The following is a 27,732-nucleotide window of genomic DNA, read 5'->3' on the forward strand; positions in this document are numbered from 1 at the left end:
AACTGTGCGGCGCGTAGCCGCACAAGCCAATCCCCTCGCGGCGGCGTGCGTACTTTTCCACGTAGCGAATCAGAGCGGAAGGCGCGGCCTGGCGCGCGGTCAAGACGGCCAATCATCGAGCTGGGCTCTTCCTCGAGCGCCCTCTACCCCACCACGTTCGAAACTCGGCCGCCAATCGCCGGGAAGGAGGCGGTGGGCACCGCCTGTTTACCGCCTAACGGTCGCTGGAGGAGGCAGATGCGGACGCCTCCTCGTGGGCTCCCGGAAATGCAGGTAGGAACCGGGCGAGCTCTGGGGACAGCTGGCGGGGCCGAAGCCGGCAGCGCTGCCGTGTTTGGCCGCATCCCAGCGCCGCGAGGCCGCCTCCACCGCCCCGCCCCTTTCCCCGACGAGTGGCGGGCTTCCCAGCCAATCCGAGGTGGCGGCGCTGTCAACATCCCGGACCGCGAGGGGCAGCTGCCCAATGGGAGTGTAGGGGCGGAGCTTCACCTGAGGGAGGGCGGTGGGGGCGGAGTCCGTGAGTGGGGGTGCAGGTCTGGGGGAGGGGAGCCCGGGAGGGCAGAGCTGAGGGTGAGGGGTGACCGAGCCGGAGGGGGCGGGCTGGGCGGAGGGGGTCACTTATGAGAGGAGGGGACCCGGGCGGTTGGACGGAGTTGGGGAGCAGGTCACTGATTGAGGGGAGGCGACCGTGAGGGGGCAGACATTGCGGGAGGGGGTCACTCGTGAGGGGATGGGGGCGAGGGAGCTCCCTGAGGGGAGCGGGACTGTAGAGCACACAGGCTCGCTGTCCCTTCTCGGGGAGATGGGGGGCAGCAGGGACCGAGGTGCCGTGTCACCCCTCCGCGCTCTGCGAGGGGCAGCAGCGATCGCAGCGGCCCGGGAAGAGACGCAGAACCGCGGGCTCCGGGGCTGCGCTGGCCCGGCTGTTTCCAGCTAAATCTGCACTGATAAGTCGAAATATCTCGCATCTTACTTTTATAATCCTGCTCCTTTATCTTGCGACTTGGCCGTATGAGGACTGTTCTGTGCTATGGAAACAATAGATGACAGCTTAGCTGTTCCTTAGCCCAGTTATAGCTCACTTAATATTTTTTTTTTAGTGCAAACAGACTTCTAATGAGGTTATGAAATGAGGCTCTGTCACAGCGAAGTCCCACCCATCTGCTGTGCTGCTGCGATAGGCCACCCATGATTTTCTCCTGGGGAGGTGGGGGTGACTGATGCAGCCCCCACCATCGAGCTGCTCCAGAGGCACTTGCAGCTTCTGCTTCATCTGTCAGGTTCGGTGCCTGATAACCTTTAAGTTTTCTGGACTTCTGACCACTAGAAAAAGAAGAAAGGCGCTCCCCCCCCCGCCCTTAATTTATCCCAATAAGCTCTGCTAAATGGATATGTGTATCTGTGATAACTTCCTTCCAATTCGTGCATTTTCAGCCCTGCACAGGGGAGACAGCTTGAGTGAGCAGCTGGAAAACATTTCTGCTGAAGCCAAACAGGCTCCAGTAAAACAGGGAAAAATCAGACAGCTGTTGAGTTTTGTTCTGGTGGAAATAATTTTTTCTACTTTAGAAACTATTAGAGATATATCTCTGTGTACATACAAATAATGAAAACTTAAGTCTGTAAAAGCCAGTAGCATGCCCTTGCAAGCCCTATAAAGAATGGTTCTACTTGGAAGGTGGTGTGCTTCTTCAGGGCAGCAGGGATTTATTCTTAGTCTTATCACAGACCGGTAGGATAATATTTCTTAATGTCTCTTCTTGTTCTCCATCCGAGAAATGATTGTAAAGTTTTTCTTCAGTGTTAGAACACAGGGTGAATTCACCAGGGTGTAGAAGATGCTGAAATAAGCACTATAGAAGAACTGATTAATCAATATATTTCAAGTGTTTTCTTGGTGAAAGTATGGAAACTGGAAGAATATTTTAGTCTCTCTACAGCTGTTCTTGTAAACTGCTGCTGTAAGACCATTGTACAAGTAGTATTTATTTATTTATGATGCTTTCCATTAACCAGCTGCTGGTTTTAAGTGCTGTGGGATTCCTGATTGACTACATTTTATTGTTAATTGGTAAGGAATGTAGCTCAAAACAGTTTTAAAGCTTTTTTTAATTAGTGTTGTATACTAATAATAAAACAAGCGTTCTGTGGAAAGAGAAGCCAAATATCATGTACACAAATAGCTGTATAGCCAAATTGGTCAACTGTAGTCTTAACTCAGTAAGTCTCGGGTTTTTTAAATTTTTTTTTAAAGTGTGTGTTTCTTCCAGCAAAGACACAGACTCCTGTTCAGCAGATTTAAATACAATGACAGTAGCTCCGTTCTCTATTAATTGTGTTTCGTAGAAGTCTCAAAAACTGTGGAACCTCAGATTTAAACAGCAATCAAACAAAACGCTGTTCTACCTGGAATGGTTTGGTTCAGACACCCTTTACAGCCCAGTTTAGGTGTGTGATGCACAGCAAGGAATCTCTATTTGAGTTGTAGGAGTCCCAGCAAGTACAAGGCTGCTTACGTAGCACCTGTTGGCCAACACAGCACGGGGCAAGAAGGAGAGGTTTTTGGAATCCTAGCACTTTCTGGGGTGATTTGGCTGAAACATCCATCTCTTTAATTAAATTATGTTTCTTCAAACAATACAGTCAAATGGCTTCTTAAATTAAGAGGGTGATGCTTCTTTATACTTTCAGGGTAATGTCATACTTGAGCCTAAGATATGGAAAGGGGTGATGTGAATACTGGACAAGAAATCCCTTCATCTTCTGCAGACTCTGTCAGAAATACTCACAGCTCTGTCTGCAACTTCAATTGTAACAGGTAATGTGTTGAAGGAATTCCTAACAACAATTTTTATTATTTTTGTTTTGCTTAGTTAGTATGTTTTTACAGTAACATTGTTACTAAGGTGAAACTATATGTAATGTTCTGCAATATATTTTAGTGATCTTTTAAATTTGGAGGTATAATCCTGACTGAGAAAAGCTTTACTGAAAGAACTGTTAAGTCTTCCTTAAACTTAGTAACTTCCATTGCGTTGTGTCTCTTAGAATGCAGGATGGGAAACCTGTCTTGGACAAATTATAAGACGTGATTTTTTGGAAAGATCCTGTGTTACGCCAAGTCATTTGTAGAGACCAGCAGCTTAGATAAATTGAACAGTTTTTCTGTTCAGTGCCCAAGGTTTTTCCAGTGAATAAGAAGGGCATGTGTGGACTAATGGCCTAAGCAGCAGATTAGGAGAAGTTCTTGACTGACCCGTTAAGATGGGAATTACAAGTCACTTACTGCGTGTGTAACTCTCGAGGCAGTAGTCTTGGATTTCATAAATCGTTACGCAGAAGCTTCTATCTGTAAACTTCTGACCTCAGAATCTATGAAGAAGCAGATAGATTTGAAGAAAAGTTGTATTTATTGACATTGGTACTAGTGTGCAGTAATATCTGTGCTGATGATGCTGTCTCTCTTGGAAAGCTACTGCATTTTAATGGTATGTAGGGTAAGAATGACGCATGTTGTGGATTCTTTGACATTTCCTTGTAAAACATCCTTATTCTTATGAAGGTATTGGTCTTTTTTTTCAGCATGATGAGAGTCACAATGTAAATTAAGTGTATAATTCTTTTATGGCTGCGTAGCATGTGTTATTTTGGCCACTTTGTTGGACAACTGGCACAATAAATAATTGAAATGTTTTTTCCTCATGTTTTGCCAGGAGTCCCTCATCCAGTTCCAATGGAGTTTCTGGTTACTCAGGGAACACCAGATCCTCATTAATGTCTGGGTCTGTTGGGCTGCTCGACTCCTTCCTGCAAGATATCCACAACATTGGAGATGGTGACTCAGAAATCGTGAAGAGCTGCGAGGTATCTGATGTTAAAGTTTATTAAAAAAATACATACATTAATTTATTGTCTTTGCATTTTGGAGGACAGATCTAATGATACAGTTTAGCGGTAAGATCCATATATATATATATATGTGTTTGTTCTTCATGATGGGACAAATCCTTTTACAATGTATGAACAAATCACGCGGATGGATTTTACTGCAATTTCATGTTAGCTTTTTACAATATCTTAGCTTTTAATCTTGGTGTTTTACAATACAGATGTGAATATTTTTTTCAAAGTTACAGTACTTAAAGATTGCAAGTTTTTCAACTGACAAATTTAAACCTTTGAAACTGTAGCACTTCAAACTGGTCTGAAATGATGCTAGGAATTCGAAGTTTTCTTTCTAAAAATGGCTCTGTTTTAGTTGAACTATTTATATATTCCATTTGTGAAGATGTGTAGATGATAAGTTTGTTTCCAGATTTAAAACAACACCAAAATCATAATGTAGGTTCAATGAGCTAATTCTCTGAAGCTCTTTTTTTAATGTTGTTTTTGTCCTTTTTAATTTTAAATTTTTAAACTGTTTTTAGTCTCCATAAGGAACATCAGGTTTCCACACCATGGGCTTGTTCCTGCAGAATTTTTGAGCTTTCTGGCTGCGGTCCATCAAACTGTCTCTTGACAGATGCTTATTTTGGTGCTTTTTAACAGCTCCGAGAAAAGAATATAGATGTCTGTGTCTACGTACATGCATTCTGTGTCCCATGTCCTATGCTTCAAGTGTCAGGCTCCATAAGCATTAGCATAAAATAGTTGTTAAAATTCAGATTTTACCACATTTTAGGAACTCCATATATTTGGGTTTTTTAAACTATCTCTTTGTTTTCACTAAATGGTTATGCATTGTGACCTTTAGCTGGATTGTTGAAGGGAAGAGTTTCTTACTGAAGCAAATGGTTCACTGGACATAGGGATGTTTAATTATCAATTTTAAAATTGCCTATAATTTATCGAACTGGAAGCAACTTTTCCAACCTTTGACTGTACTTTCCTGCCAGCTACTTCTACTTTCAGAATAATTTGATTTTTTCTTTTTTAATTAGAATAACTATTTTCCCTTGTTAGTTCATTTGTTTATTTTTTAAAACCAGACATAAATTGTAGAGATGTGTTATCTTGCTGCCTAGAGGGACATTTTTTGAAGTGAGTGTGTTCATAGCGAATTGTTTCCATTGATTGACATGCAGGGGGCTGCACGTATTGTGGGGTGGACAAGGACAGTGCTGTTACTAAACTTTGTATTATGTCGACACCCAAGTATGAGATTGTAAAACTATTGTGTATCTAGAGTAAAAGCTAAGAGATGCAACATGACCGTTGTTTAATTATTTTACTTTGTGATTTAATAGACAAGGTGGCTACAGTTATTGAGACTGGTAGAAAAACAATGTCAGGAACAAATAGTTGCCCAGCAAGAGCAGTTCCACCATCAAATCCAAGTAAGTAATGATTTGTTCGTGTAGGTAGATTAGGCTGAATGTTGGTTTTCTCCCCGCTACTCCCCTCCAAAACAATATACTACGGTCTCCGGCACTCCTATATTTTTCTGTAAGTGTATCAGACAGGCAGTTAATGGAAGTGGGTGACTGGAATGCCAATTTACAGGATGCATATTTGAGACAGCCTTGGCTAATTAACAAAATAACTGGTAGAAAGCATTTCAGAAGTAAAGATTCTTAGATTATTTGTTTTCAGTTGTTCTGTTTTCACAAACATTTGGTTCAGAATGCCCACACAATAATTGGATTTTTGTAGATACAAGCTGTTTTTTATTAACTGTTAGACTGTATCATTTCTAATTTTCTCTTCATTAGAAAATATTATGCAACTTGTCATTCCCTCATCTAGACAGTAGCACAGGAAAACATTCACTGTAACTTATTTCACCCTTCAGTTGAACAGTCTCCTTTCTAAGAATGCAAAATGACCCATGTGAAGATTCACATCTTTGCTGACTGTATTTATCCACTAAAACAGAAGACATGTATATGTATGTATGAGAGACAGTAATTCTATAAATATAGAATGCTTAATGTCTTCATCATTTTGGTTGCTGTTTTTCCGTTCCCTTTCCTGACGCCCTCTACTCTAGTAGTAATCAGCAGTTCCTGAACTGAATTAACGAGGTACTGTCCTTTTATCCTTTCTTCTGTTTCTCCCCGCTCCCATCTCATCATTTTTGTCCCACTGGTGTTTCCTTACTCTTGTATTTCCTTCCTCTTACTGTAGTGGTTTGATTCACGTGTTGTTAATCCATTGTGTTGGCTTTGCTGGTTTTTGTCTTTATGAATAGGAAAGGCTACCTCTGGAAGAGCTGAGCTTGTGGTATCAGCAGGACTTTACTAACTGCATGAATTGCCATGCCAAATATAAAATCAACAGCTATAACTTAGTTGTATGAGTGCATTAGAAAAAAACAGACGGAGCTACTCCAAACTTCACCTGGTATAGCAGTGACCTAGTGAAAATACTGAAATACAGGCAACTCAGCCCATTCTAATAAGAGTGATAAAAAGGCAAACCCAATAATCTACAGTTTGGGGTAGAAAAGCAAGATGCTGCATTAGCATTGACCTGACTCTGAGATAAGGCTTGCACTGCGCTGTGTTTAAAGACCCACTGTGCTTATAAAAATACATCTTCACCCATGTGAAAATACGGATCAGCAGACCTTGAGTTCATTTTGGAATCCGTGCGGTCAGTCCTTAGTTTGTGTGATTTATACCCTAGATGACTAGTGTGCTAATGACAAACCGTCACCACCTGTAGATAATCCTGAGATCAGACTTTATTGAAGAGGACTTAAAAAAAATGGTTACCTACAATCCCAAAACTATAGAGAAGTCGTCTCATTTTTCGAGGGCTTTTCTTCTCTTGAATTATTTGGGACTATGCATAGAGAACTAAAGTGCTATTTTATTGGAATACTAGCCTTTCACTTTTCCTGCACAAGGTGTTAATAACAAAGATTAAATGTCAGCAGAGAATCTGATCAGGTTCCCCCCCCCATTCTGTTTGTTCTCTTTTGTTCTCCCTTCCCTACTTCCCTTGTCAGAGTTGAATCACAGAATTAAAATGCAGATGATTGCTGCTGTCATGATTGAAATCATTAGCACAACAAAAAACTTCGTTGTGGCAGAAACTTCATCCCTGTTTTATTTTTTTATGGCTTTGTTTCATTCTTTTTTGCTTAGACTGAGCTGAAATTCAATAGTTAATTCTATCACAAGTTAGTAAAACATGAAGTTTGGTTCTGACTGGTGTTACATGTAGGTTCCTCTGAAATTGTCTTATTTTTTATTTCTTACTTTCGGAGAACAAATGACTTTTGTTCAATTTGTGCTTTCCACTTGCAATTTGTATGTGAGTAATGTACTGTACTTCTGTGAAAAAAATAGTATCAGAGTTCCATGTTAAAAATTATTGCAATTCTTTATTTTTTTTTTCTTCCCCCCTCCCGCCCCTCCACAAGGGAATTAGTTTGAAATGTATCCTTGTAAACAACTACATCCTCTGGTCTTGTGCAATAAGAGTCATGCGCTCACGCAGAGTCAGTAATCTTGGTAGAACTCTGCAGAAGTGCTGGTCGTTGCCCGAAGGACGCGGCCGTGGGCACCACCTGAAATCTTTGCATAGCCCTTGACAAAAGCATTTATTGTTTCTCAGAGCTGTTTGCCAGGTCACAACTGTAAACCTTTTAAAAAAATATTACTGATCGAATATACTGAAATAACTCTTTGCAGACATTGTAGACTAAGGAGTAACCTGTTCAATCTGGTGATCTTGTTAGAGGTTTGCTCCACTCCATCAGATACCAAAACAAGCAAAATGTAGATCTTTGTATTATATGAACTGCCTAATAACATATCTAAATCAGATATTTTCAAGTCAAGTTTTACGCAAATAATCTTACAGAGGTACATTATTCCTATTAGTGTAATAGAGATATGGTTTATACTTCCATTAAAGCATCCTTGCAATCTTTAAAAATTTACTTCCAAGTCATAAATTTTTTTAGACTTGATTTCAGCAAAATACTGTTGTCCACTTCTGATACACACATCACTTGTTGATGATTCTTTAGCTGGCTGGTAGGTAACTATGGTTCTGAAGGCACGTAGTGAATACATGCATGCTTGTTTTTTTTACATTAATAAATGAGTACTGAGACCTGTAATTCACTGCATGGAGTTCAGAATTGTTACCGTGCACATTTTACTGTTACACACACTATGCATATATCTACTTTATGCATGAGATGTCTACACATTGAAAAATTTGAGTTATTTGAAATAAGTACTCTTAATTCTCTCACTAATAACATGAAGATGCATCAAAAAATAAATATGATTTGTGGCACGCTCTCATAGGAATTTTGCCTTTTGTTTTCCTGTAGCTGATTCAGGATGAGATAAGGCAGTTGGTGAAATTCCAGACCAGCAACTGGGGTGCCGGCAAGAGCAGAAGTTTGCCTGCCAAGCTTCCAGACACTTTTTCATCACTAGAGAGCAAAATGGGGATGCGTTCTGAAGTCTTTGAAGAAAACGAGTGCATTGTCAATCAACTTAGATCAAACGAAGCGGAAAGTCAGCCAAACACATCTGATCTGCATCAGGAATGTCTTGGAAATGATGCTTCAGTGAATAGCGGGTACGGTACATGTTCTGCCTCTGAACTGAACCCTGGCACATCGAACGAAGTTATCAAGTGCACAGACTGCATGGAGAAAACTTCCCAAGGACAGGGTGATGCAGCAGTATTGCAGAGTGATGCAGTGGTAGCCAGTGTTCAAAAGAAAAGAGAACTTCACCCCCCAAAAACGGAGGAAAAATTTTCTTCAGGAAGGAGCAATATTTTAGTTTTTCCTGCTGAATCTGAACATAAAGTTGATGAGGCTCAATGTGGAAAAAACCCCAGGTAAGTGATCAGCTTCCCAAATAAGTTAATTTATTGTAGACGGTCCCCATTCAGTAAATAGCTGTTGGTAACTGGAAACATGAAAGAATTGCATAGAATTTCTTGATTGTAAAAAAAACAAAACAAAAAAACAACTATGCTTCTTGGTAGAAAGTTATTTGTTTAGCCTAATGTTTTTGTGTGATGCATATTTGCATCTGCAGTGTTTATCTCTTGTAGATATGTTGGGGGGAGGGAATGTGAGGTCTGCTTTCTACTGCAAATTTTACCTAAGATAGAGTTTGCATATAGTGTTTATCTGTGCACCAGAATTTTAAGTGTTGATTTTCAATTTTTTACGACTGATACTTTGGTATCGTGCTCAACCAGTCTTTTTTGCTAGTTTATATGCATGCATGACAGTAATAAATTATATCAGACGACAGCCACTCGTTTGACGTTTTCTGTTGTGTGGTGGGTTTTTTGGGTTGATCTTTTTTTGTTGTTGTTTTACTCTATTCAATAGGTGGGTGGACCTACCAAGGGCTTTTTTTTGGAAGGCTGGCCAGCTAATTCGTCAACAACACTGACCAAGGACTAGCTGTAGTTGCACAGAATTTAACAATGGACTTTACCCTCCCTGTCAGACTGGGCTGTAGTGGCAGCGGCTCCACGTGCTCATGAGCCGTATCAGAGCCCTTGTGGGCAGCGAGTTGCCTGCGAGACCCTGATAGGAGTTTGCAGAGATAAAAACTTTCCCTCTTTTGAAAAAACAGAGAATCATGAAAATGAACTTGCATTCTGCTAGTATGTAATAAAACACAGAACCAGCTTTCTTTAGAGAAATTTGTTTGGAAATGTGTTATCTTGGCATATAGGGTAGATCAGAACTCCACTGATACGTTCCCTTCTGGCATTTTTTCCACTATTTTGATTCATGTTGCAATGCCATGAAGGGAGTAGCTGCAATTCATGGGCTTCCAGGGAAACTTAGAGCTAGAGAAGCTCAATTCAGGAGTGTGTTTCAGTTTGAAAAACCTTTCTAAGACAGCTATTAAAATCATTCATGTCTCCACTGAAAAGGGCTCATGTACTTAGGGTATATGTGTGTGTTTCTTACCATCTAGTAAATCTTTAACATCATGGGCACAAAAGTTGAAACAAAACCAACCAAAAAGAATAAACGCCGAAGAAGTATGTGTGAACTCTATGCATGAAAATGAGCAAGCAAAGAAATTACCCCTTGAGAATGTAAGTATCTTTTTATTTTATAATGTTTTTCTAATTTTATTCTTGTCACTGGTATTTTTTCAGTGTTCAGCACGTGCCTTCATACTTAGCTTTAAGCATTTGAGTAGTGGTGTTCCCATTTATATGTTCGAAGTTAACATGGTCAGAGTTTACTTCTTCGATCATTCTATACTTCCTCACGTGGCTATTTTGGCTTATTTTATTTGTTGCCTCGTTTTTGCCTTAATTTGCCTAAACGGCACATGTTCTTTCTTTATAGAGATAATACCCACATTCTCAATTAAAGCTTCAGGTCATGCTAATTTATTGTGCCCTATAATTTTTGGAAGGACCTTTGATTTCAGCTGGTAATGTCTCTTTTGGCACACACAACTGTGTGTGTGGAGGCATTAGCCACTTCGTTCAGGACAGACAGTGTTCTTCTAGATTGGGATTTTTAAGGCGCAAGGATTTTTTTGTTTAGTTTGGTTTGGGCTTTTTTAGTGTTCTTAGCAGCCTCTTATGCTAAAATCCAAACTTTTTTTTGGTATTGTTTATATTAGAATAATACATTCTTTTCTGCCTATGTATAACCATGATTTGGCCAAATTGAACTGCTCCAAGCACAGCTACAGCACTAGTTGCTAAAAGTATCCAACCCCCTCGCCCAGACATTTAGGAAATGAACTGGCTCTTTAGAAACATTTGTAGTAATGCCTATTGCTGTATTAACTGTCGCAAACCTCTCTCCTTATGCTGTTTTTAAGGAAATAATTCCTGAAACTCTGTGAATGACTCCACCTACAAGAGGATAGGAGAATTAGCAAATATGAGTCGCTTGATTCAAGGCAGGGTCTGTTTTGTTTCCCATGGTCACGTTGAGGGTGACGCAGAAAGGCTAAGAGCAGCGGCTTGGATTCGCTGGCTCTTCTGTTGTCAGATGTTACCCTAAGGGGATATTTCAAGCCAGGAGTCAAATTTATCTGCTGTGGGTTGTTGCTTTTCTCTCTCAGCTTTTGAAAATACCTTTATCTTTCTATTCCTTTGTAAGAATTCAGTTGATACCCCTTCATTTTCCTTTCTTCCTCCTTAGGCAAAGGAGAATACCTAAATAAAAACATTAAGAGGGACAAAATAGCCTTGAGGTGAGATGGTACTTCATGCAACAGCTTCAAAAGCTTTAGTTCTAAATTTTTGTTTTCTTTATGTTGACTCAATGGTTCCTATCCTGTTGTAGTCCTCAGTTGTATAAGCTGTGTAAATTTGCCATGTACATGACTCTTAAGCTGCTGTGTTGGAACAAAAAGTCCTAAATACAGTAGAAAAGAGCAATGTGAGATGAGAATTTAAAGCCAGCTGCCCTTACTCAGTTGTTCTTGTATCACTGTGTTACATCAATGACGCTTCTTCCTTTCACTAAGGAACAGGAGAGTTGTAGCAAATCTTTAATTCTGTGAATTTTTTTTTTGCATGTGTTAGTCCCATCCTTCTATGATTAGCTGGGGATGTTGCTTAGAAAGTCCGCAGTGATGAGAAGAAGGGTGTGTTATATCTTGTCTATCGGAGATGACAGACAGTGTTTACCTCCCGATTTGTGGTAGGTGGAGTCATAACAGCTGAATATAAGAAATTCCAATCCAGGGATAAGGGAAGAGTAACCCTTTTTTGGTAGATCATCCTGTTATATACTTGCACCTCTTAAGGAGCAAGAAAGTTTAGATGGCTGTCCAAAATGTGGATTTTTTAACAGTTAATCTCAAAAATGCTCCACAAACAGACAGGTGGATGACTTGGAAAATATCAGTATCTTTAAATTGTGTGGCTTAGCTTAATTCACCTTTTGACTGTGATTGCCCTCAATATAAATTGTATAGGTTTGAATCATGCTGTATAATGAAGTTTAATCTCTTTGCTTTGAAAGACTAATAACATTTACATGCAATATTTTTTAAAAAATGTACCCTTGATTTTTTTTTTTTTCCCTTCCTTGTCTTGCAATTTTCCTTATAAATTGTTTTTCCTTTGTTGTTTTAGACAAACCGTAGCGGTGCTGCTATGCCACCTTACACTTTTTACCTCAATCAACCGAATGAAAGTCCTAATTCCTTAGTGTCTGAAGCTTCAGGTATAGTTAACTTCCTGTACTTAAATTTCTTTTCCTCTTGAATTCTCATTTTTTAACTTTCTTACTACAACGCATCTCCAACAACTTTGGGGAGATGAAGAAGGTTTGAGCACTGATAAGCTATTAAACTTTGCTGTGGCACTATTCTGCTTTTCTTGCTTCTGCATTTCAAACTAATGGGAGCTCCCGCATGTCACTGCTGGCAGATGTAGGACATGCAGCAATTTTTTTCTTCAAATTTCTCAACATTTCAAGGCTGAGCTTTATGTTTAAAGCTCTTTCAATAGTGTAATTGTTGTTAAAATCATGGTGGGGTACCAAGCAACCTTTCAAATATTAGTATCACTGGTCTAGTAGTGGCAGGAGTGCATGGTGACAGGGTCAGAATTCCTGTAGGGCAAAGGCAGGATTCAGTGATTGTGTGAATACACAAGAACAAAACAATGCAGTGTGTGTGGTGTTGGTTTTTTTTTTTTTTTTTTTTTTTTTAAATCGGGGGGTGAGGGGTGTTGCTTTTTTGTGTTTTAGTTTTGCTTTTGAGGGGTAGTTGTGGTGGTTTTGGGGGATTTGGTGTTTGGGTTTTTTCTGCGTCTGTGATGTGTGTGTGGGTTTTTGTGTGTTTTTCTTGTGGTGGTGGTGGTGGTGTTTTGTGTTTTATTTTGTGAAAGCCAAACTAATTCACACATTTTGACCATAACAGGGTGGATTCATTTCAGTAACAAACAGGGGCACAGAGATGCAGCCTTGCAAACTGTGTATATTTATTGCTTCTTCACAACCCGTTGAGAGGGACACGTATAAGAAATTGCCGCGGGATTGAGCCCGTATCTGTTCCTCTCGTGCCGTCCCTTAGTCCTGGTAGTCTGGTTTTTGCATGTCGTAGAGCGCTGTTGAGAACCAAACTGAAGAGGTTGTGGTACCAAGTGGCTGTTGAGGATTATTCCTTGGATAACACAAGCTTTAAGTGCTGTGCTGGAATCAGTAGAAATATGAAAGTTTGTGGTAAATGAGGATTTGTTCTTTAAACACAAAAGAGTAAACCTCTGTGTGTTCACTGATTTAGAGCTTTCCTTACTGATGCCGTGTGATGTGATACTGATTGTGTTGCTTGTGCTTTGCATTGAGATTTTTTTGTAACTTCTGGTAACAAATGCTCGAGTGAGATTCTTAAGCAATAGATGCAAATAACTAATTCAGCATTCTTGTAAACTGGCAAATTAACATCTTACTAATGGACTTTGGGATTCCTGTTCTATAGCCATTACCTTGAAATCTGTAAATTTTTTTTTCTTTAATTGTTTCTTCTTATCAGGACTTTCGTACTGGAAGTTAGATGAAAAGGAGATGTATCACTCTTTACCAGAGAATTTCAGAAGCGAGTTTGCTGATATTTTCTCCACAAAAGTATCACCAGATCAGGTAAACTTTGCACGTGTTTTGAAAGTTGTCTTACAGTTGGTTGTCATCTTTCTGTTTTTTCTGCAATGGAAAGAATCAGCCCTCCAGATGTGAACTTCTCCATGGGAGCTCTTTCATTAGCTCTGTCTCTCATATTCTGTTTTTTTGTTATTCATTTACCATCACTAAAGTAGCCTGGAATTTATTAACCACTTTTTGTCATTTGAAAGAAATGGTGTGTATGGGAGGTAAAAAGAAACCAACTAGTATATTAAAGGTGGATGTCCCTCACTAAAGACCCTTTAAAAATTGTTTGCATTGAATAAAGCTGCCTTTAAAAATGACTAAAATCAGTTCTAACGGATTTATTAGCTAAACTCACCTACAACTTGTTTATCTATATTGGAGGTGGAGGATTGTGTTCATATAAACTAATGTAGCCATTTTTTCTGTTGAAGTTGTCTTCTGCTGATGAAACAAAGCTCTCGTCATTGAAGGATATTTATCATAAAAGACAAAGGGAAAATAAGCAGCTGCCAGACCAGAATTTTATGCCTTCTTCTCAGTCCAGTCACCCACCAGAGGTAACAGTCATTTCTGTACGTCTCGGTTTGAGGATGTGAGGGGTTACAGGCTGGTTTCACATTCATTGGCTCCTGCTGCCACCTCCAGCATGATGCTGGAACGGCAATTTGTGCAGCCGTGTGACGAACCAGACCGGGAAGGGATCCAGCGAAAAGAACCTCCAAGAACACGCTGGGTAGAGAAGGACCTTTGCTGCACAGCCTTGAGGATGGCGCAGGAAGAATCTGCTCGCACCGAGGCTGCAGCTGATGACATGCAGGTGGAACTGCAGTCACAGGAGTGGGGTTTTCTTACTGCATCCCGTAAGACAAGTTTGTTCCACCCGTAAAACGGAAGAGGCGCAGGTTGTGGAAGTATTCTTTATTATATGTATTTCTTTATACAGCTTTTGGTCTTGTACAAAATCCAGAAATGATGGCTACTGTGTGACTAACTTGTTAATATAATTCATGAAGTGATTTTTGTAATTGTGCAAAGTTATGATTTCAACCTACAAGCAGGCATCATGGTACTTCTGTTTACATAATTGAGATTTCAAAGGTTTTCTAGACAGCTACAGATGTTAGATATGTCTTTTATTCTTAATGGAAACTTAGAAACTCAAGTTGCAAACCTTGGGAACATGTATAGTCATCTAAGCTGTTACAGGTCCCTTCATCCTGCTTGTCGCTACCAAATAATTGTAGTAATATGCAATACAATTCCTGCAATGTATTATATGAATTGCTGAAATCTTCGGATAAACTCAATTTCCAAGAACAAAAGTTAAATCACAATTTATTTAGCATTATAACTTATTTCCTAGATCTTGACATTGGACCCAACCCTGCATATGAAACCCAGTCAGCAGAACCCAGGATGCTGTTTTTTCAATATTCCTGAAGAGACGACTCCTTTTTCTCCAGACTCTATGGCAGAGCCTGGATTTTCAAGTCATTGTGACACAGACTCCTTTTCACAGACGAGTAATTCATCTCAGTTAGATGATTCTCCCCAATATCCTACCAGCAGCAGAGCTGCGCATTTGGACCTCTGGAGAAACCACCCGTTCCAAAATGAACACAAGAGCAGCTGTCCCTTTCCAGTGGCATATACGGATGCTAATAATGAGAATTTAGTCAATGCCGAGGAGGAAGAAACACTGACTCTAACTCCATCTTCTGTTACTCAGTGTGCTGACAACAGTTTGCCAGAATGTAGTCTTTCAGTGACATCTGTTGAAGATCCTGTGATAATGTCAAAGTAAGTAATTTTTTCCTGTTTTAAAAGTCATAGAGTTGGTACTTTCATGAAAGAAGTGAAACTTAACTATGCTAGTGAAACAAATAAAATGTAAGTTCTGTTTGCTTAGGACATAGCTGGACATGGCTGCTTTTTTTTTTTTCCTTTTTATTATTCTTCTTCCCTGAAGATGGTGTGTAAATAGAACAGTCATTTCCCAAGACTTACAATTGTCTGTCTTCAGGCTGTACTATTTAATCTTCTTTAGGCCATACTATTTAATCTAAGGCACAGTATTTGTTCTCTATTTTCCTTGGATGTCAGGGCATTAACTGGAAAGCAAAACAATTTGCCATGTTTTAGTGCTTTGATTATTTCTGTTTCTACGTTAAAATAAAAATACATTCTTCCGTCATAGGCTGTATGAGGGAGGTAGTTTAGGCAGAGAATTTCAAAGTTCTGTGGGGGTTATATTTTCCTTTTTAGAGTCAAATGGTGGGAGAAGCACAGAATTACCATACTTAGGAAAAACAAAAATCCCCCATTTGTTATTGATGCTCTTATGATTGGCACATGGACAAGCAGCCAGGGCGTATATTCCATGTGTGAGGGCTTATGAAGGGGCCATGGCTTCAATATAGTTCAGTGTCTGAGTTTTCGTATTTTAATTTTGCGTGCATAGTTTCTAGTGCATAGCAAAAAAAGGAAGAGAAGGGAAAGCTTTGTAGTTGTATGTATTATTTGTATATATTATTAATATGAAGACTTCTGCACAAGCCTTAGGTGTCGGACACCACTGCCTTAGGTGACGAAGCTTTCTTTGCTTTCGCACGAGTGCAACAAAGTTCTGCAAGAGAGATTAATACGCCGAGTTTATCATGTGTGAGTGGATACAGCAACGCATGCTCATGTGGATAGCTGGAAATATATTTTTTGTTGTTGTTGTTGTTCTTAATTTTGAAAACAGGATTAGGCAGAACTTGAGGGAAAAACATGCTCGCCACATAGCTGATCTACGCGCTTACTATGACTCTGAGATACAGAGCTTGAAGCAGCAGCTCGAGGCAAGTCATAGAACTGCTTCATCTGAAGACTTGGAGAAAATCAATCAAAATCTTGCTGACAGGTACTGTTTGTTAATTGTCCTCTTCCTCTGTGACATGGTGTTCTTCCTGCTTTAAAAACTGAGCATGCTTGTTTAGAATATCTTGAGAAGTTTGTCACTTTTCAATTCTGAATATTTTGTGCATCTATGATGCTAATATTTTCCTATTAAATATAAATTTTGCGTTATTTAATGCAGCTGTTTAAGAGTAGTTTAAAATGATTGTTAAGCAGCAAGTGTGATGTTTGGACCAGAAGTCTTGTTTGACCTGATTTTTGCCGGTATAAATTTTGCTTAAGAATGGCTGGCAGGCTGAGGTAGCCCTAAACAGTTTGTAAAGGAACTATCTCTGCTGTAAGATAGTCGTCACCTGTCGTACTGGTGAACATCATCCCTCTTTACCTTTCATGTCAAAATTACAGGTGATACAGGACCGATCTGGAATTAATTGTTCGCTTTATAAAGGCAATTTGCCAGTAAATGCTCTTTGACCAGATATTACAATGGGAGCGTGTGTGCCTCACCTATACCCATTAGCTATGGCTTGAACGTTTGCTATATAGAAAAGTTCGATGTGATTTTTATATCATTATCGCTAGTCTAAATACATCTTACAAGCTTTGACAGCTAAAATACTTAACAAAATGTGCGCCCTTCAGAATAATTGAAAAAGCGTGTGGGTAGCTGGGACTCTTTTGTACAGCACTAGTGTGTTGCCTCTATTAAAAGTGACTTCTGAGCAGCCATTTATGGAGTTCAAGTAGCTTGCGATATGATCTCAGTCATTAATTATCGCACAGCATCATCAATTAGCTGAAGTGGAGCTCTGCTCTGGTGCATCTCAGCTGCTTTTGGTTCTGCGGCTCTTCCTCTCTGAGCCATCTGGAGTCTCTGCACGTGTTCCCAGTTTGCCGCAGCCCTTCCCAGCAGAGACACTGGGTGTAGATCTATTATCTTAAAATTTCAAGAGATTTTTGTAATCTGTCTTCTGAATAGGTGTGACCATTTAGATGCGGCTCTGAATGAAGCAAGTGCTCGCATAAAAGCCCTTGAAAATAAGAATAAAATGCTAGAAAATCAGGTGGTAAGTGTATGTTCTTGAGTTGCTTTTTAGCTAAAAGAGTAAGAGAATGCACCTGTTCATTATTGAGATCTGTGTTTCCATATTTTTTTTTTTTTTTTAATTTTCAACCTTTCTCCTTAATATATGACATCAGCCAATGTTACACCACTGACTTTTCTAGCTGAGTTTCTTAAGATTCCCTACTTGAATCATCACCACTTTTGCTTATGAACAACCTTTCCAGGTTATCAGGCATTAAATGAAGTTTAACAGTGAATTATTGTGATGTGCTTATGATGTCTCTATTTTATTTTTTATAATTACTTTCACTTTGATTTATTAGAGCTGTGATAAAAGCAAATCTCATCTGCACTGGGACAAAAATATTCTCTTTCTAAGTATATTTATACAGTCTTCCTGGCTTCCCAGTTTGCTTATGACTGCATAGCTGCATTTATTGGTCAAAGAATAAGATGCTTTGTCATGAAAGTTATAGACACCTGGAGAGACTAATTCATTTGACCTTTTTTAGACGTTTTTCTGTGCTGGGAAGCCAGACAATCAGCTGGGATTAGAGGCCTAACCTCTAGGTATTCTAAGTCCTATAAAATAAATACATCTTTGGGGTTTTTAGTTTTCATTTCATTCTTTACACATCACAGAAATGAGTTAAAATCTTATTTAGTTAATATACAGATGTACCCTTGTTTTCTATTCAGAGTATTTTAGATTATGCTTTGTACTGAAATAAAAATCTGGTAGGTAAGCATTATAATAACTGTGTTGGTTTTTTTTTTTTCTCTTACAGGCAGACTGGAGAGAACGCTTCTATGCAGTCAGTAGTACTTCCAAAGTTTTGCAAGAACGTATTGAAGAAATGCGCACCACTAACAAAGAGAAGGACAACACGATCAGTCGGCTAAAATCAAGGCTTAAAGATCTAGAGGAAGCATTTGAAAAGGCTTACAAGTTATCTGATAATAAAAACACCAAGCTAAAGGAAGAAAATAAAATGTTTCAAAATGTAAGTACGAAAATGAGCAATGGTGTTGCCAGTTGCACAGCAAGTCCTGGCTTTTGGGAAACTCCGCAGAGTTTACATTGTGAAGTCTTAATGTACAACTAAGAGAAGAGAGATTATTCAGCTGACTGCTTAGCAGGCTGGGTGGCAGGTGATACTACAGACCTAAGAAATAGTTAAAAACAATTATCGAAGACAACAAGTGTGTACCTGATGTGATAACACTTGTCAATGTCTGTCTCTGGTATTTTATTACTCTATGTGCTATTAGTTCATTTCATTTTTAGAGGTATTACAGGACATTCTTTTGGAACAAGTTGTTTTTTCCTTTCTTAAGCTTAGTGGGAATGGACTGAATTTCTTTTGTAACTCATCATAACTTGCTAAAACTGTTATTTTTGTGTGTGATTTTAGACTCAATCAAAAGAATTATTCCTTTGACTCTTCAGTAATAGCTTTATGGAACATTTAAATGGATTGGGAAAATGGGTATTAGCTGGAAAAGCTACTTCATGCTTTAACTCCTTTTTTATGATTAAAATTTCAAAATACCAAGTCAGCTTTAAAGTCAGTGAGGAATTTTACTAGTTCGTTCAGCTCCTTCAGTTTCTTTAGAGAAAAATAATTTGAAAATTAAAAAGACATTGTGCAAGTAGCTCTGTCTCTTGTTGTAACTTTTTTGTTCCAATTAGAAGATGCTAGAACTTAAAAAGTTCTTTTAAAGTACACTGTATTCCTTGTAGTCCTTCTGCGTGTTAGACAAGAAATTTAGATGATTTTATAGCAGTTAACAAAACTGTTAATTTTTTATAGTCTCAGCGTGGGTTTGTGTGTTCTGTGTTTAGCTTTTAGGAGAATATGAGTCCCTTGGAAAAGAACATGAAAGAGTAAAAGTAAGTACATGCTAGTGAATTAAAGAAACAAACAGGCAAAATATGTGATAATGTGCCATAGAATTGAGTTAACCTGGGTATTTTGAAAAAGATCAAACTGAAAGATTCATATTTATTTTAACTGATAGCTTCTTACTACATCTTCAGAGCCCTGGAAGGGGAAAGGAGGGAGTTTGGAATGTATCATTTTCCAGTTGGAGACAGCAAAAATACTGCAAAATCAGCCAAAGGAATTTAATGGTCCTCCCTTTCAAATAGGGAAGCATATTTAACAAATCATTTTCAAGACTGATGTACAGTTACTCATTTTTCTTTCAATGCGCTTCTGTAGTTTCTAGGATTTTTACTTTTTTTTTCCCCTGTGCGCTTATAGGACACGTTAAATGCAACTGAAAACAAATTGCTTGATGCAAACACGCAGATTTCTGATCTGAAAAGGTAAACGTGAAACTGTCTTACTACTGTTTTAACAATATGAAATATTTACTCCTAGATTATGAAGGTCGTAGATCTTGTAATTTTAATTACATCTTATGAAGCCTTTCATGTTGCTTTGTTACTTTGTACACGTTGTAAAAATCTTACTTTATGATAAAAATGTAGTAGTTGCTCTTGTTCTTCTCTTTCACCCAGAATATCTGAATAAAAATAAGTAAACTCTAAGAAATACGATCTCTTTTATGTCTTTTAAATCACCTTTTATAATGCATCTTCACTACTTCCACATTAGGACAATTTCAAAACTTGAAGCTCAGCTCAAGCAGGTAGAACATGAAAATACGTTGAAGCTTCGCCATATTACTGAAAGTCGTTTAAGAACCTCTTGTGCCACGTAAGTGAATATTCCAACAACATCAAAACAGATCATGTGTTTTCGAATACTTTTTAGTGTGTTTTGGCTAAACATGGGTAAAGAAGATGTCAGTCCATAGTCTAAACTGGATGAAATGTGTGTGATGTAATCCAGAGATTTCACATGCCAAGAAATTATTAAAAACAAAGAAATACTTTGGATAATCCATGTGTGACTGGGTGGACTGTCTCTAGTCTTCCTGAACGAGTGTTTGCTTGGGCTCAGTCGCTCACCTGAACAGGGGTTCCTGTGCTCAACAAAGATTTCAGGAATAAAATCTAATAGTCCAGTTAGACATTAGAGGTTTTCTTTGTGTCATTGATTTGAAAAGCTGATTACTACATTTTATGTTTCTAGACTTTGTTTTAACAGGAATTTTTACAAATATGTTTGAAAAAGCACTTATTTCTTCCATAGTATTTACAAGTTTGTAGTATATTTATTATTGTGTCTGTTTATCTAGAATAAATAGCTGGATTTTTTTTTCTTAAAAGAAAAAAAAAAGAGAAAAAACTCCAGAGCCTTTCATAATTTTGAAGTTGTTTGTTCCCACAGCAAGTTGGCAACTCCTGACGTCAGCAGGCGCAAGTGGTTGATCCCAGGAGCGGAGTATTCGATCTTCACTGGCCAGCCTTTGGAAGCGCAGGAGAGCCCCAAAGATAACAGATTAGAAGAAACCTACATTCCTTCGAGGTGAGTTGGTTTCCCTCAGTAGCCACTATGATGTAAAACTGAACACTTCTAAAAATAGTTTTATCCAGGATTGACTAGATTCACGTTTCTAGATTTTGTATGAGTTTAATAGAGTTCCAAAAAAATGTCTCAATGTTGTCGATGCTATACAATTCCTTAGAAAAACCCCAGCGTTCTTCCTTTACTAACCTGGTATGAAACAAGCAGCTGCAGCCTTCAGTACCTTCCTTGAAATATCAGAAAGCTTCAGCTGCATCTTGTGCCAGTGTCTTTATGCTCTTCACGTTCTTGTCCAGTTCTACTCCGAGTTAGGACATGGTGCACTGTGTTGTGTTGGATGTGAGCTGTAGCGCTTGGCTGCAGCTTTCCACCAGCGTGAAGCTTCATGTGTAATTTAGGGTGTAATTTAGTAGTTTGCCTTCAGACTCAGAAGTTTCTAAAGCCTCTGTCAGGACGCATTTAGTTCTAAGAACATGTCAAGTCACCAAATTTAACTCGTGCTGTTCAACTTTAGATTCTTGAATTGGCTAAAATTAAAAAGCGCCCTTAAAATTCTTGACTTGACGACTGTAAATCTCAAATTAAATTTCTCCAGGCTTTTGTTTGTTCAGCTAGTGTTGGGATATATGAAATAAAATAAAAAAACTTGATCCTTTTTTTCCCCTCCACTGCCTCACATTCTTTAAGGCACCATTCTCCTCCTGAAAAAGACTCCTCACAAGAAGACTCTTCAACAAATACAATAGAAAAGAAAGAAAATGAGATGTCAGAAGCACCAATTATAAAAGCCTTTAAAGAACTTGAAGAAGGAAAAGCCTTTAAAGATTGGGGTACACAAACAGAAAAAGAAGACACATCAGCTAGTAACTTTTATTTTTATATTCGTGAACTTTACTGGCTTTTCTTTGTTTGCATGTCTTTTGGTTTTGTTGTTCTCAGCATTAAAGTCCATCAGGCTTGAGTGATGGGATAAAAACAGTTTTAGCATGCGAACTTCTGGAGTGTTCCTGAGAAAATTCAAAATGATATAGCTAAGCGACTTGTTTAAAATAGAGGGAATGCAAAGGTCTCAAGCTAGAGAGTAGTTAATGTCCTTTTTCTAAGAATATCTCAGTATTTATAAACAGTTAATGGAGTCCCAGCAAAGCTCTGGCTGGCTGTACGTCTGTTTGAGTTTGGTTCTCATGGTGTTGTATCAGAATGTTGTTAAGGCAGCTGGTGTGTGTGCTGCAGGACGGCACCGAGTGGTTCTGACAACTGTGATTTAGAAAGCCCTGTAGTTAGAAAACATTGCGTCCTTCTTAAATGCTTATATACGTGGTTCAGGCAGGTACACGAACCCTCTTTCCCAAAAGATGCTTTTTGTCCTGCTTTCCACTGTCTCTTTATCAAATCAGTGTTGTTTAGCATTGTTTCTCCCACACGTGCTGCAAAGCACCTTTTTCGTGAGTTAAACTGTTTCATGAATATGATGAGCAGGAAGTGAGACTTGAACAAAACAGCGCAAATATGTTGACGCGAGGCAGTCTAAGTGCAGTCTTTGTACACCAAAAGCAGAGCACAGGAGAGTATTTGTGAGTTCTGGTATTGAAAAAGATTGTTTAATATGATAACTTTTTCTTTTTAAATAGAAACATCCAATCGACGACAAACTGTTGGGTTTGTTGAAGCTTCTCTAGTTGCTAACCGATCCCCAGAGAAAGGCAAAGACCCCCACAGGCCGAAACGCTACAGCTCGCCATCCAGCCAGAGGTCATCGTCCCTTCCTCCTTCCAACAGGAAAGCAAATACTCCAAGTAAGTGCTTTTCTGACGCTTGGTTTCCGTTACTCAAAGAGTAGAAGCAAATAATAAGAGGCTGCTCTAGAAGAAAGAAAAATAAAGACAGGATTTTTGCATTATTCTGACAGCCTGTCTATAATCATAGAAAACGCGTGAGTTCTAAGATTATTTTCATTTTTCTATGTTGCGTTGCACTTTTCATCTAATTTAAGCAAACATACAGGCAGCTTTGAAAAGCATTCTTTGAAGATGTAAGCATCTGATCACAAGTGGGAGATACTGCATTGGGAGAAATTTTAGGTACTTAAACACACTTTGTCTTTTGCAGCAAGGAGGGAGATCATGTTGGCACCAGTGTCTGTGACATACAGCCCAAAACGATCTCCAAGAGAGAACCTCTCTCCTGGATTCAGCCATTTGCTTAGCAAAAATGAAAACACAATAACAAGGTACCAGTTTTGTGAACATCATTGTGTTCTGATCATTATTATAGCAGCAGTATGCATATGCAGCCTTAAAATGAATATAAAACTAAATTTTATTTTTTTAAAAGATCTGGCAAGAAAAATCAAGACCGATTTCCAATCTTTATCGTTCACCAGGATGAGATGTTGGGTTTATGTTGACACAACATTGACCAGTGACAAGTTACAGAAGAATTGTTCTGTGCACTAAGTCCAGCTCTGTGTGCTGCTTATCAGGAGATGTAAATAAAAGTCTAAACTAGTACTTACCTACCTGTCATGGTATCTACCAGCATGTTAAAAAATACACAGACTTTCTGCTAACTGTACTAGATACTATGGTTTCTGTAGAGATCTTTGCTTGGCAATGATTGTAGAGTTTGGGAACATATGTAGCTGTGAGATTGAAGTGTGTGCAAACGGGTAAATCAGGGTATGGTGCTGTTAGCAGTAATCAGGAGACTTGCAGTGCCTGTGGAATAGCAATCGTTTTATAAACCATTTGTTTATTTAACCAAATCATGAAAAAGTAGAAAATATTGTATTGGTTGATACATCATTTCTGGCAAGTAATTGTCGTGTGCTTCCTGTTCTGTAGGTTTGATATACTTCTAGATGACCTGGAAGCTGGTCCTTCATCTACTTTACAGCACAATAATCCAAGAAAAAGGCTCCAGTTTCTCTCACTAGATGATGTGGAAGGTAATCTGTCAAAGTGGGGAGAACTCTATTTTTTTTTACCATAATTTCTTCCACATTGCTAACAGCTGCCTAAATAGAAAGCTGACACTTTACTCTATGAAGTCCAACTTTTTAAAATGCTCTAAATCTTGTCTTATTCCTGTAGACAGAGAAATACCATTCGTGCAGTATTTTATTTTTATGTATCTGTGTGTGGGCACAAACACAATGGAACAAAAAAATAATTAAATTGAGGAAGAAGGGCAATATGTTTTCATATGCTTAACTCAGTTACACAATGCATTTCTTAGTAGGGGCTGTATTAAGATGTACATACTCAGTCATACTAATAAAATTCTATTGCTAAACACTGCATTACAGATAGCAAAGAGTAACTAGAATAAAGCCAGTCGTTTGGGATTTTTTTACAATGATTGGTGGAACCAAATATTTTATCACTTCTGTAATTCTTGTCACAATGTTATTTTGTTTTTATTAATGCATTTATTTAGATGAGTGTTTTCATGACAACTTGGTGATATTTAGAAATGTTGTACCAGTAAAAGTAATTCTTAATTAGCACAGTACAGTAATCTGTTTAACAAAAAATATAGTGTATTATAAAGATGGTTTGAAAGACGACCCCTACAAATGTTTCACATTCCTCTGAGAAGTTTGCTTAAGGCTTTGCTGGTCACTGTCCTCAGTTTATGTACCTCCAAGATCACGCTGCTTTTCTTGCTGTTAGTTTCTGTCCTATGTAATAATTTCACAGACAATTACAAAACAAATAAAAAGACCCCTGTCTTGTTGTTAGGAAGGCAACATTCGGGTGTCAGAAACAACTCTTGTGCTGAATCCGTGAATACTGGAATGAAGAAGGCAACAGAGTGGGACGAAAGGAGCGCAGCACAAAAATCCGAGCCAGTGCCATTGCCTTGCGAGGGAGACTTCAAGTATGCAGCGAGGATTGCGACTCTGGCTGACACAGAGAGGCTTTTCGATGAGCTGACTCAAGAAAAGCAACAGGCAAAGATTTGTCTTTATTTTAAAGCTGGGAGAAAACATAGTTGTTGTATGAGAGGTGAGGGATGTAGCTGTGCAAAGCACCGATGAAATTCACACACAATTTCTCGTGTTACCCCAGGAATGTGCTGTTATCGTTCCCTGCTCCGCTCCCCATGCTCCAGTCCTTTTCTGTCCCTAACTGCATTAAGGGACAGTCACTTTAACGTGAACACAGTGTGGGATGGAAAGCTTAGAGTGAGTTTGCTTTCATCCTTAGTGGACAATTCTTTAAATCAGCCTTTCAAACAAGGAAGGTTGTTCTGTGAACTGAGAGGGCTCTATTCGAGATGGCTCTATGCTCATGGATGGTGACTTTTGTTTCAGATTTGTATGGCACAGTGTTATGGTAAAATAACTCAGTGTTTAAAACCAACACTGGACATGTATCTGTGATCTATACACCTCACCTCTCTGTAAGATTAGTGAAGAAGGTTTATATTTGCTCTTGAAACTGTAATTTACAGCTGAAGTATTTTCCGTTATTAGATTGAGGCTGCATTGAGTCGAATACCTTGTTCTGGTGGAAGAATGACCTTGCAAGCAAGATTAAATCAGGTGAAAAAGCTTCTATGTATGACTGTTCTCTTAAGTTGCTCTTCCCCAATCTGAGCAATATATAGTGTGGGTGAAAGTTCTGCTATATAATAAGCACGATTACTATGGGAGTTTTTCCGTACCACTGGGAATTGTTCCTGAATATGGCTGAACTTTGAATCTGTGTCAAAGATGTTCTCTGTTCCCTGGACTTTACTGCATTAGAAGATAATCAGGAAGTTACTGCAAATTAATTAGAAACACTCTGAATTGCTATGTAAAAGGTGTAAGTCTGGATAAATTGTATACAAGTGATTCAGAAAATAATAATTAGCCCTGCAAATGTTTGATTTCCATTGCCCTGCCACAAACTGACAACTTCTCTTTTATGTATGTGTATATATATATGCGCACATAAAGAAGTATATGTGTGTGTATATACATATACACACACATACTACGTAGTGTCTATTCTGCATAAGATCGCTTATATGTTCTATTTTTTGTAAATGGGATGCGTTTTTCCAAATTACTGCCATAGTCTGTTCTTGTGATAACAACGAGAGGTTCATTTTTGTCTACCTGAAAGTATAAAGAAGAAAATGAGGAGGCAAAAATAAGTGATGTAGGTGGAATACAGGAGAGTGCCTTCTTTGGAAAGCTCTGCCGACTCTTGTAATAAAAACAAGCGTCTCAAAGTTGTGTTTTAGAGGACTCTGCAAAACCTAAAACTTAGCATTTCCCAAATTGTAATCCCAGGGCTTGTTACCAATTTCTCAATTTGAGAAGTCAATCCTGCCACTCAGTACAGTGCTCGGCTCTTTCCTAAATGTGTCTCCCTGTCCTAATTCTTGTCGAGTTTCTCTCATTGAGTTTCATAAGTCACATGGAAAAAACCAAAAACAAACCAACCCCAAAACAACCCAAAAAAACTCCCAAACCAAAAAAACCAAAATAGCTGAAACAGTTTCTAAAAAAAATCCAACCACCCACAAGTACACACACATACTTAAAAATATTATAATATGAAAAGTTTGCAGGTCTGGTTCTCGTTTTTACGTGCTAACAGAATGCGAGTCATGTGCCAAAAAGGATACCAGTTGAATATAGGAATAACTGTAGTTTCTTCTTTTTAGAAGGATGATTGGATTTTGTTGTATGTTATTAAATATTTATTTTTATTTTTTCTTTTACTGTTTCTTTTAGGAAGCCCTGGAAGATCGCTTGGAAAGGATTAATAGGGATCTGGGGTCAATACGCATGACTCTGAAAAGATTTCATGTTTTACGTACCTCTGCAAATCTTTGACAATTCTCTCTTGAATGCAAATATGCTTTTTTTTTTTTTTGCACTACTATGTAATTATGCACTCAGTAAATGCAAATTGATTTGTATTTTTATAAACCCTCAATAGTAGTTTTACAACCATATTACCCTTTACAAACAGCAATATTTTGTACTTCAAACAGCCACCTATATTTTAAACATATTTTTGTTACACTTGAGAAATCAATGTTTATCCTGTAATATTTTTAGAAATATTAATTATTTTTAAATAGCGATATTTGATTTATAATAAGAATAAGAAATGAAAAGGCAGCTTGTTTTCAGAAAATGATAGTGTTACCCTTTTGCACTTCGTTTTCCTCACCATTTTATAAATATTTATGGTATTATGTAAATATTAGCCAGTAGGGAATTTTGAATTTTAATACAAAAAGCGACCTGTGTTAAAGATAACTCCTGTTATATGGTAAATCCTTTTAATTTAAACCTTGTGACACGGATATTTTTCATTGTGACAAAACTGTGAACAATACCTTCGTTCTGGCTGGGCTGGCTGCAAATCAGTACGTGTTTTGCTGCTTCGGTTGCTGCTGCCTGTTAGGAAAATATTGCTCTGAATTATTTGATATTTCCCAACAGTGGCAGCAAGTTCTGGGATTTGTGAGACCAGCAGCAGCTTCCACTGAGCAGCTCCAGGACTGTAACTACTTCCCCCAAGTTACTGTTTCAATATACCAGTGTTCTGCTCGTACTCGTTTCCAAATCAACTCCAACCTGTATTCATGAAAATACATTCCTTTTTTCTTTGTAAAAAAAAAAAAAAACAAAAAACCAAAAAAAACCAAAAACCCAACAAACCAAAAAACATATTTGCTAGTTGGCATGTTGCTGAATTATTGTCCAACATTGATATTTGAGTTTGTATTTTAATATTAAA

At 38.4% G+C, this 27,732-nt stretch overlaps 1 protein-coding gene across 3 annotated transcripts; it reads left to right on the forward strand.

The window, feature by feature from the left end:
* Positions 1-167: 167 nt before the first annotated feature.
* On the forward strand, positions 168-26,973 carry MPHOSPH9 (M-phase phosphoprotein 9). 3 transcript variants are annotated; one of them, XM_065646320.1, is made up of 24 exons: positions 168-273; positions 2,692-2,818; positions 3,714-3,864; positions 5,247-5,336; positions 8,294-8,814; positions 9,921-10,044; positions 12,058-12,148; positions 13,461-13,567; positions 14,005-14,130; positions 14,937-15,373; positions 16,320-16,478; positions 17,454-17,541; positions 18,329-18,544; positions 19,387-19,434; positions 19,808-19,872; positions 20,165-20,266; positions 20,843-20,980; positions 21,668-21,843; positions 22,612-22,776; positions 23,090-23,210; positions 23,824-23,927; positions 24,724-24,935; positions 25,461-25,529; positions 26,715-26,973. In XM_065646320.1, the coding sequence occupies exons 2-24, from the start codon at positions 2,718-2,720 to the stop codon at positions 26,814-26,816; spliced, it is 3,513 nt and encodes a 1,170-aa protein (XP_065502392.1). In that variant the 5' UTR covers positions 168-273; positions 2,692-2,717; the 3' UTR covers positions 26,817-26,973. The 3 variants fall into 3 exon arrangements, with proteins under 3 accessions (XP_065502392.1, XP_065502393.1, XP_065502394.1); XM_065646321.1 differs by lacking the exon at positions 168-273 and adding an exon at positions 914-1,280; XM_065646322.1 differs by lacking the exons at positions 168-273; positions 2,692-2,818; positions 3,714-3,864 and adding an exon at positions 5,990-6,023 and having other exon boundaries at positions 5,287-5,336.
* The last annotated feature ends 759 nt before the right edge of the window (positions 26,974-27,732 follow it).

The sequence above is a fragment of the Caloenas nicobarica genome, chromosome 16, assembly GCF_036013445.1.
Source record: "Caloenas nicobarica isolate bCalNic1 chromosome 16, bCalNic1.hap1, whole genome shotgun sequence".
NCBI lineage: Eukaryota > Metazoa > Chordata > Aves > Columbiformes > Columbidae > Caloenas > Caloenas nicobarica.

Bases quoted from the DNA above. Each gene is read 5' to 3' on its own strand.
- MPHOSPH9 (XM_065646320.1), top strand. From the start codon at position 2,718: ATGGAAAGGGGTGATGTGAATACTGGACAAGAAATCCCTTCATCTTCT. The intron at 18,545-19,386 runs GTAAGTACGAAA...TTCTGTGTTTAG, and splicing joins AAAATAAAATGTTTCAAAAT to CTTTTAGGAGAATATGAGTC. The intron at 25,530-26,714 runs GTGAAAAAGCTT...TGTTTCTTTTAG, and splicing joins TGCAAGCAAGATTAAATCAG to GAAGCCCTGGAAGATCGCTT.